The sequence below is a fragment of the Eulemur rufifrons genome, chromosome 6 (assembly GCF_041146395.1).
Source record: "Eulemur rufifrons isolate Redbay chromosome 6, OSU_ERuf_1, whole genome shotgun sequence".
Lineage (NCBI taxonomy): Eukaryota > Metazoa > Chordata > Mammalia > Primates > Lemuridae > Eulemur > Eulemur rufifrons.
The window spans coordinates 96,038,574-96,047,938 of record NC_090988.1 but is presented as its reverse complement, the minus strand read 5'-3'; the positions used below and the strand labels follow the sequence as shown (position 1 = coordinate 96,047,938).

The 9,365-nt window shown below is 53.0% G+C and overlaps 1 protein-coding gene across 2 annotated transcripts; it reads left to right on the top strand.

Annotated features, from left to right (window-relative positions):
- Positions 1-71: 71 nt before the first annotated feature.
- On the top strand, positions 72-9,005 carry MTA2 (metastasis associated 1 family member 2). Of its 2 annotated transcripts, none has more exons than XM_069471476.1 (18): positions 72-741; positions 1,486-1,553; positions 1,891-1,984; positions 3,515-3,632; positions 3,767-3,830; positions 4,342-4,459; positions 4,774-4,876; positions 5,065-5,164; positions 5,329-5,517; positions 5,622-5,696; positions 5,821-5,879; positions 6,053-6,150; positions 6,280-6,419; positions 6,682-6,910; positions 7,105-7,194; positions 7,601-7,719; positions 7,827-7,975; positions 8,187-9,005. In XM_069471476.1, the coding sequence occupies exons 1-18, from the start codon at positions 714-716 to the stop codon at positions 8,350-8,352; spliced, it is 2,007 nt and encodes a 668-aa protein (XP_069327577.1). In that variant the 5' UTR covers positions 72-713; the 3' UTR covers positions 8,353-9,005. The 2 variants fall into 2 exon arrangements, with proteins under 2 accessions (XP_069327577.1, XP_069327578.1); XM_069471477.1 differs by having other exon boundaries at positions 72-1,154.
- Positions 9,006-9,365: the final 360 nt, after the last annotated feature.

Here is a 9,365-nt window from a genome sequence, read left to right as displayed (position 1 = left end):
AAGGAAAAGAGGAGTGCGGAAAGGGTAAGGGAGCGTAGACTATTCATGCAAATAACAAGCAAAGCCGCTTGCAAAGAAACCCGCGAGACGCGAAAGCGCGCGAGTGTTTCGAGGCGGCGGGCGGAGCGGCAGGGCTCCAGCCAGGACAGAGTTAAGCCCATCTCCTCTCCCGCCCTCGGAGGAGGGGCCGAGCTTCAACGGAAATAAGCGAGGGCCCGGCCGCGGTTGGCCGAAAGAAGCCGAACTCCTTCCGGAAGTAGCCGAACTCTGGGGTCTCGCTCTCCGACCTGAGCCGAGCACCGGGCCTTGTTCTCCGGATCGGCCGAAGGTGTTCCGGAAGGAGGCGAGCCCCGAGGCGGGCCCGGCAAGCCTTCCCAGCGGCCGGCAGAGCCTAACGTCTGGTGAGATTCCGCGAGGGCGAGAGGACCCGGAGCCTGGGTCCGGTCCGGTAGGAGCCGAGCTCGTTCCGGAAGAAGCCGAGGGGACCGGCGCCGGCCTCGGCGTCCGGGGCGTGAGGCAGTAGCGGCTGCGAAGACAGCGCGGGCCGGGATGAACCGCGACGGCTGAGGCTGCAGAGGTGCCGGCTGCGCGGGTCCCACCGAGACTCTTGCAAAGCGCCAGCCCCGCACTCAGGGCTTCGCCTCGAGCCGAGCCCTGCCCCCGCGAGCCATCCGGACCCCTTTGTGCGGCCGGAGGCGGCGGCGGGAACGGCCATGGCGGCCAACATGTACCGGGTTGGGGGTGAGTACCGGGCGCAGGGGTGCGGGGCCCAGGGCAGGAAAGGCTGGGGTTGGGGTTGGGACCGGAGAGGAGAGAGGCTCGGCACCCGGAGGCACCGGGAGTCGCGTCTGGGGCGGCGTGGACCGGAGCGCTGACCGGAACCGGAACCGGGAACACGGGGAGCGAGGGTGCGGGGACGGCTACGAGGCTGGGCGCCGAGACTCCCGGAAAGGCTGCGGGCAGCCCCGACGACACTCTTCGGGCTGTGTCGCGGGCCCCCGGGACTGGGGAGTGGGCTTGGGAAACTGATTCCGAAGGAGCTGTCAGGGTAGGGAGGGGGCGCGTGGGGCCGGAGCGACGGCTTTGCCGCTCTCGGGGGAGCCGCCCGGAGGTTTCCTCTACCCAGGCGTTGTTGTGAGCCTCAGTTCCCAAAGGTGGGGGCCCTGCGCTAGAGTGAACAATTGCTCACTTCGCTGAGACTAGGGTGCAACTCATCGCTGAGTTGTGGGGACTGCAGGGGAACCCTGGCTTGTCTCCTTAAGGCTCACTTTTGAGCGAACGATTTGATTTTAGAACGAGGTGCAGCGGGGGTAGGGGGCACATCCTTATTTTCTCTTAGTCTTTCCACTTGGACATTTCAGAGTCCTCTCTGCCTGGACCCTTATCTCCTTTTGGTCCACTCAGACCGACTTTCTCTCCTACTCTGGTGCTCTGGCTCTCTCATCTCTTCTGATCTTCCCGGTTCTTCCCCACCCCCTCCTACAGATTACGTCTATTTTGAGAACTCCTCCAGCAATCCTTACCTGGTTAGACGGATTGAGGAGCTCAATAAGGTGAGTGGAGCAGAATACCTCCCCCCTCTCCAGTGGTTTCTGTCTTCTGAGATTTTAACTTCAGGGGGAAGAGAGGACTCTATTCTAAGTACCCATTCATATTCATTCATTCATTGGATATATTCAGGAACGGCTATTGAGAGCTCAGTGGGAACTTTATTATTCTGTCCCTTGGGAGCGAAGGAAAGGGATTTAGAAGTCTGTAAGTCTTTAACTCGTAAAGACTTGGGTTTTTCCACTTAGATCCCTTTAGAAACTTATTCATTGTTGTTAGTTTCTTTGTGCATTTCCACTTTCAAATGACCAATTTTCACTGCTACATTTTTCCTCCCCTCAGACTGCAAATGGAAACGTGGAGGCAAAGGTTGTCTGTCTTTTCCGACGAAGGGACATTTCTAGTAGCCTCAACAACCTGGCTGATAGTAACGCCAGTGAGTGTCTTCACCTCTCCCTCTCCCCCTACCCATGATCTTAGGCCTGGGCATGTCCTTGCAGGTGTTTCCCCTGGTAGCATGCCCAAGGCAGGGGTGTGAGTTTGGGGGTGGGGAATGCCTGGTCTGTGGAGGGAGGCCTGTTTTTACACGTTGGGGTTGGAAGCAGGGCGGAGACCATGATAAGGAAAGCCAGAATATGGTTTGTGTGTGCGTGAGAGAGATAATGATAGCATTTATATAGGGGATGAGGATGGGTGCTTCTCTAAAGTGGGACAGTTTGGGGTACATTGGGACAATGGGTAGTGACTGAAGGTGAAGAGGAAGAGATTGCACTAAGAGCCTGCATAACAAGGAAGCAGGCTGATTTTTGTAATCAATCACGTGGCGAGAATACATTGGAGGAAAAGAATAGGAAGCTAGGAGATGGTAGGAAAGTTTTCTTGTACTTTTCTTCCTTCTCACCTTTCCCATTTTCCCCTCCGCTCCATTTTATATCTTTATCTTTTCCTTTTGCCTTATCTTTCTCTTTAAGCCCTCATCTTCTTTAAAATGTTTTTTCCTTCAGTTTGGTTAGCTTATTTTTCCCTTCCTGCTTTGGTTTTCTTTCCCTTCCTCTTGTTCCTCCTTCCTAAATTATTTTCCTTTTTTCAGGCTGCTTTGGACATGAAGGAGTTAAGGAGCTGAGCTTACCAAGTTCCCTGGCCCTTTGGGGTTTCCAGCCCCATCTGGCAGGGGCTGACCTTGGCCTTGTCCAATCAGAAGGGGTGTGGGGGGTGTGGTCCCCATGCCTTAGCACTGGGTTTCCGGAGCACACAGGCGAGGGGTGGAGCCTATTGCACCCCCTCCCCCCCTGAGGTTGGGAACAATGCACCAATGAGCTTGGGCCTGAGGCTTTTCTGCCCCCTCCCACTTTGTTTGGCTCCCAGCCAGGTTAACCCTTCCACCAAGGTTTTGAGAGAAACTGCAGCTCCTTGGGGAGAAAGGCTTTGGCACTGGCTTGAGAGGTGCTGTCCTTGAAAGCCCCACAAACTATTATGAGCCAAGTAGAAAATGAGGGATAGTTAGGGTTGCACGTGATGTTTCAGAGCAAGAGTCTTCTGAAATCTGGAAAGAGGAGCTGGTAAACACAACTTTGTGTGATATTTTTTCATTTTGTTGGGTTCTCGGACTTCAGGCTGGTTTAGCAAGAAAGAGACAAGTGTGTCTTGCTAAGCCTAGTGTGGGCACTATTTGGGCTTTATGAGTGGTGTCTGAGCATTGGCAGCTGGGTTTGGGATGTATTTCTACGGCATTCTTTGTACTCCCGACAATTCTTCCCTAAGAACGTTGATGATAGAGAGTTGGGAACATCTATAATGGGGCATTGGGCTAAGAGAGAAAGCTGGTAGGGTAAGAGTGTAGAAGCCAGATGCCTGGGAAATGTGAAAAACAGCTGAGATAGGAAATGTCTTCCCTCTGTTAGAGTTTCTAAGGTGGCGTCTTTTTGGAGTAGTTTCTGACTTGGCTTCTTCCTCCCTAATCTCCCAGGGGAGTTTGAGGAGGAATCAAAGCAGCCAGGGGTGTCGGAGCAGCAGCGACATCAACTGAAGCACCGAGAGCTTTTTCTTTCTCGGCAATTTGAATCGTTACCAGCCACCCACATACGGTACAGGACAATGGGGCCAGCTTGGCCTGTGTGCACTTAAGTAGAAGATGGAGAGGAGGGGGTGGTGTGTTGGAGATGCTTTGGGGGAGGAAAAGAGGGGCTCACTCAGGGTTTTCTGACTTGTCTCCTTCTAGGGGGAAATGCAGCGTGACCCTCTTGAATGAGACAGATCTCTTGAGCCAGTACCTGGAAAAGGAGGTGAGAAAGAGGTGCTGGGAGAAGAGGGAGGAGAGTGGGTATTGCCCCCAAAAGGCAAGAGGAAAGTAGGACAGTGATGAAGTACAGGGTTGACAGACTGCCTGTCTTTTTTTTTTTTTTTTTTTTTTTTGAGACAGAGTCCCGCTCTGTTGCCTGGGCTAGAGTGCCGTGGCGTCAGCCTAGCTCACAGCAACCTCAAACTCTTGGGTTCAAGCGATCCTCTTGCCTCAGCTACCTCCCGAGTAGCTGGGACTACAGGCGTGCACCACCACAGCCAGCTAATTTTTTCTATTTTTAATAGAGATGGGGTCTTGCTCTTGGTCAGCCTGGTCTCAAACTCCAGACCTCAAGCAATCCTTCCATCTGGGTCTCCCAGAGTGGTAGGATTACAGATGTGAGCCACCATGTCTGGCCTGACAGACTGCCTGTCTTGGGAATTCTTGGATATACCCTGCTACCTGCTGCCTCCGTGGATTGCTGCCCTGCTTACCTTCTCTCTCCCCACCTCCAGGACTGCTTTTTTTACTCACTGGTGTTTGACCCTGTACAGAAGACACTTCTAGCTGATCAGGGAGAAATCAGAGTTGGTTGCAAATACCAAGCTGAGATCCCAGATCGCCTGGCAGAGGGTAAGCAACAAGCCAGACTATATGGCTACCAGGTTATCTAATTCCAAGGGGCACTTTAACATCATAGTTTCTCTGAATGGCATGCCCTGGGTGTGCAGTGCACATTCTGCAAGGCTCTCTGCTGTGACCCTGACAGAATGGGACCTTAGGAACCTGAAAGGGGCAAATGGGCTCAGTTGGGAAGAGAAGTCTGAGAGCTGAGGTGTCTGACAGAATCCCAGCAGAAGAGGAAGAAGGAAATGCTATTGTGAGTGATAAGACACCAGTTATTTTCCCTGACCTCTCCCTGTTGATGCCATTGCTTCATTCCCCAGGGGAATCCGATAATCGGAACCAACAGAAGATGGAGATGAAGGTCTGGGACCCAGACAACCCTCTCACAGACCGGCAGATTGATCAGTTTCTCGTGGTGGCCCGGTGAGGGGTGGGTGGATGGGGAAGATGGGCTGGGGAAGGTGTGGATATAGTTCTGAGTCCCACCCATTCTTAAAGGTGGACTTTAATTTTTTTTTTTTCCAGCATGAGCGTTTTCCTTTCTCCTCTGTCTTAGTTCCTCAGCCCACTTGGGCTTTCTTTCCCTCTTGACTTCTCACTTTTTCTCTTAGAGCTGTGGGGACCTTCGCGAGAGCCCTAGATTGCAGCAGTTCCATTCGGCAGCCAAGCCTGCACATGAGTGCTGCAGCTGCCTCCAGAGACATCACCCTGGTGAGCAGAAGTTGGTGGGTAGTTGGGCAGGCTGGGCTTTATGGAGATCTGCAGAGCCTGGGCACAGGAGAGGAGGGTGTCTCCGAGGGAGTGGGTGTCTTTAAAGAGCAGTAGAGGATGCTGAGGGTTTCAAGTCCTCAACATGGTTCTTCACCTTCCTGTAGTTTCATGCAATGGATACCTTGCAAAGGAATGGCTATGACTTGGCTAAGGCTATGTCGACCCTGGTGCCCCAGGGGGGCCCAGTGCTATGTCGGGATGAGATGGAGGAATGGTCTGCCTCAGAAGCCATGCTATTTGAAGAGGCCCTAGAGAAGTATGGGAAGGATTTCAATGATATTCGCCAGGATTTTGTAAGTGGCTCGGGCCAGGAGGAGAGGTGGGAGAGATGACTGATGAGGGAACCAGGACCTGGGGCCAGTTGCCAGCTCATCCTTCTTCCTTCTGCTCTTCTTAGCTACCCTGGAAGTCACTTGCCAGTATAGTCCAGTTTTATTACATGTGGAAAACCACAGACCGGTATATCCAGCAGGTATCATCTGGGCTGGGGAAGCTGGATCAGAGGCCACCTACTCACCTCTGCCTTTGGAGTTGATGACCTTCTCCCTGCTGTGATGCTCTGATCCTTTCCTTTCTGTCTTTTTTCCTTCTTGCAGAAAAGATTGAAAGCTGCTGAAGCAGACAGCAAACTGAAACAGGTCTACATCCCCACCTAGTAAGTGTGGTGGGTAGGGGAGACTGGCATGCTTTCCTTCTCTTCCCCCAACCTGTACCTTCCTCAGTGATTAGGGGTTGGCAGGAGGCAGGGTCAAATTATACAGACAGGGTGGAAATGGATTCTTTTCTTTGACCAGTTTTCTGGTTTCTTCCCCTCACTTCCTCCATTAGCACTAAGCCAAACCCTAACCAGATAATTTCTGTGGGTTCAAAACCTGGCATGAACGGGGCTGGATTCCAGAAGGGCTTGACTTGCGAGAGTTGCCACAGTGAGTTCCGGGAAGAGACGGGGATGCTGAGGATGGGTGGGAGGTCTGCTCTGGCTGAAGAACCTGAAGGGCTCAGGTAGCATGTTTCTGTTTCCTCCCTGCCTCCCCCTCCTTTCCATGCTCCTACAGCCACACAGTCTGCCCAGTGGTACGCCTGGGGCCCACCCAACATGCAGTGCCGCCTCTGTGCTTCTTGTTGGATCTACTGGAAGAAGTATGGGGGACTGAAGACCCCAACCCAGCTTGAGGGGGCTGCTCGGGGCACTACAGTAAGGAACAATGGGGGACAGACAGGGGAGAGCAAGCAGTAAGCATACTGATGTGAGCTTTAGGCAAAGGTCAGAATACCCAACTCCTTTTATGGCGATGGTGTGATGGTCACGGTGCTTGATACTGGTTGGGGAGCCAGGCAAGTCGGGGCATCAGTAGAGAGATCAGACAGGAATAAATTCCCTCCGCAGGGAATGGAAGAAAGATGGGAGCCTCAGCGCCTATCCTTATTCTTCCTTTTTTCCTATGCCCTTCCTCCAGGAGCCACACTCGAGAGGTCATTTGTCCAGACCTGAAGCCCAAAGTCTCTCCCCTTACACGACCAGCGCCAACCGGGCCAAGCTACTGGCTAAGAACAGGCAAACTTTTCTGCTCCAGACCACGAAGCTGACCCGTCTTGCCAGACGCATGTGCAGGGACCTGTTACAGCCAAGGAGGGCTGCCCGACGACCTTATGCCCCTATCAATGCCAATGCCATAAAGGCAGAGTGTAAGGGCAGGAGTGGTGGGGCTGGTGGTGGGTTCAAGGTTACTCCGGCCAGAGACCAGTGATTCTCTGAGTGTTTAATGACAGTGGGGACAGTAGGCTATAGAGGTTCTTTAAAGAGATTAGACATGACTCTCGGCCCCAGAAGAGGCCTGAGTAGTGAAGCCCCTTCAGAGGCTTTCATCTTTGTTCTCCAGGCTCCATTCGACTTCCTAAGGCCGCTAAGACTCCACTGAAGATTCACCCTCTCGTGAGGCTGCCCCTGGCAACTATCGTGAAAGATCTGGGTATGGGATGGGGAATCGGACTATGGATCCAGGCTGGGGATAGGATGGGGAACCAGCTAGGGTGGTGTCAGGCTCCCAATTCTTCTCCTATCAACACCTTCTCTCCATTTTTTTCTTTGCCCTCGAGTCCTCAGGGATGCAGTCTAACAAACTGTACTTTTGTGGGGTTAATGTTTTTTGTTAGCTATCCAGCATTACCATACTGATTTGATAAGATCACAGTCATGTGATTTTTTTAAATGCTGGTGATTACTGGCCAGATCTTCTCCCCCATCACTACTTTTGGGAATGCCCAGGTAAACTGCTGGCCCAGAGAAAAGAGATGGAAGTGAAAAGGGGAAACTACATAGGGAAGAAAAGTTACAAAGTTCCCTACTTTCTCCCCCACCCCCCACCCTCCCGGCAGTGGCCCAGGCACCTCTGAAACCAAAAACACCTCGGGGTACCAAGACACCGATCAACAGAAACCAGCTGACCCAGAACCGGGCACTGGGGGGCATTATGGTGAAACGGGCCTATGAGACTGTGAGTTGACAGATTGGGGTGAGCCAAGCTGACTTGAGTGGGCTTTTGTTTCTGGAAGGAGTCTGAGAGGGTCCCTTACCTCATTGTGCTGCCCTACCCTTTTCCAGATGGCAGGGGCAGGGGTCCCCTTCTCTGCCAATGGAAGGCCTCTGGCTTCAGGGATTCGCTCAAGCTCACAGCCAGCAGCCAAGCGTCAGAAACTAAACCCAGCTGATGCCCCCAATCCTGTGGTGTTTGTGGCCACAAAAGATACCAGGTAGGGAATCCACCACTTGGGGGCTGAGAGGTTGCCAATCTAGGTTGCTGGGTATGGGAAATAGTATCTGAGCAAGACCAGCTCCGGGAAGGGTGTGGGTGCAGAGTGGGGATGCTGGAAGGCAGAGCTGCAGTGGGGCATGTGGGGTTTCACCTGGGGGCCTTAGCATTCTCTAAGCCTTTTCTACTAACCTCTTGTTCTTTCTGGCTAGGGCCCTACGGAAGGCTCTGACCCACCTGGAAATGCGGCGAGCTGCCCGCCGGCCCAACTTGCCCCTGAAGGTGAAGCCAACGCTGATAGCAGTGCGGCCCCCAGTCCCTTTACCTGCACCCTCACATCCTGCCAGCACCAATGAGCCCATTGTCCTGGAGGATTGAGCGTCTGTGGGGAAGGGAGGCAGGCTGAGAGGTAGAGGGTGGGTGCCCAGGGCACCCAAACCTTCCTTCCCTTTTAGTATCAAAGGGAGTGAGGAGTGAGGAAGGGAGCAAGTGAGTGTCCCTGGAGGGGTTGGGCACCCTCTGGTGTTATCACCTCAAGACTTGTCCCCTTCCCATGCCTCTCCATGCTTGGTGATGGAGGGCAAACTGCAGGAACTTGGCCCATGTGGGAACCTAGCCTGTTTTGGTGGGTAGGACCCACAGTTGTCTTGGACAGTTTTGGGGGGAGGGTTTTTTAATTTTTTAAAAATTTTGCCTCCCTTTGTGAAAGGGAATGGGGGAGGGGAAGAGTAAACAGATATCAGGTGGTGGTACCTGGTTGGGGGAGGGGGGCGTGCACTGCCATGTCTATCTTTTTTTTTTTTTTCTTATTGGGGGTATCTCTTTCTGTCCGGTGTCCGGACTTTCCTAATTGGAGTTTGAGGCCCCTAAGCTGGCATCAGCCCCAGGCCATGCTCACTCTTTCCTTCCCTCCCCTTCCCCCTCTGCCTTTTGTACGCTGGTTCTCAGAAATAAAGATCTTTTGTCCGTTTTTTTAACCTCGGATTCTGTAATTGGTTCTTATAGTAACAAATAAAAAGCTGTTTTCTTCAGCTTCTCCTGGCTCAGCTGTTCTCTGCTATAGATGTATGGGGGTGTGTGTGTGTGTGTGTGTGTGTGTGTTGGGGGTGTCTTTGAGAAGGAAAATAAAGGACAAAGGACAATAAAGGAGGTACAGATGGTGCTTGCCCTGTGAACAGCTTTATGATAAGCAGCCTGGACTGAGGCAGCTGCCTTGTGGGACCCAAACTGCCCCTTATCTTCCAGTGGTGCTGGAACCCAAGCACCATCTTAGCCCAGATTTATTCAAAGAAGTTAGGATGGGCCAGGCGTGGTGGCTCACGCCTGTAATCCTAGCACTCTGGAAGGCCGAGGCGGGTGGATCGCTGGAGGTCAGGAGTTCAAGACCAGCC

Coding starts and splice junctions, on each gene's coding strand:
- MTA2 (XM_069471476.1), top strand. CDS start 714: ATGGCGGCCAACATGTACCGGGTTGGGG. Junction 742..1,485: donor CAACATGTACCGGGTTGGGG/GTGAGTACCGGG, acceptor CCCCTCCTACAG/ATTACGTCTATTTTGAGAAC. Junction 7,720..7,826: donor TGAAACGGGCCTATGAGACT/GTGAGTTGACAG, acceptor ACCCTTTTCCAG/ATGGCAGGGGCAGGGGTCCC.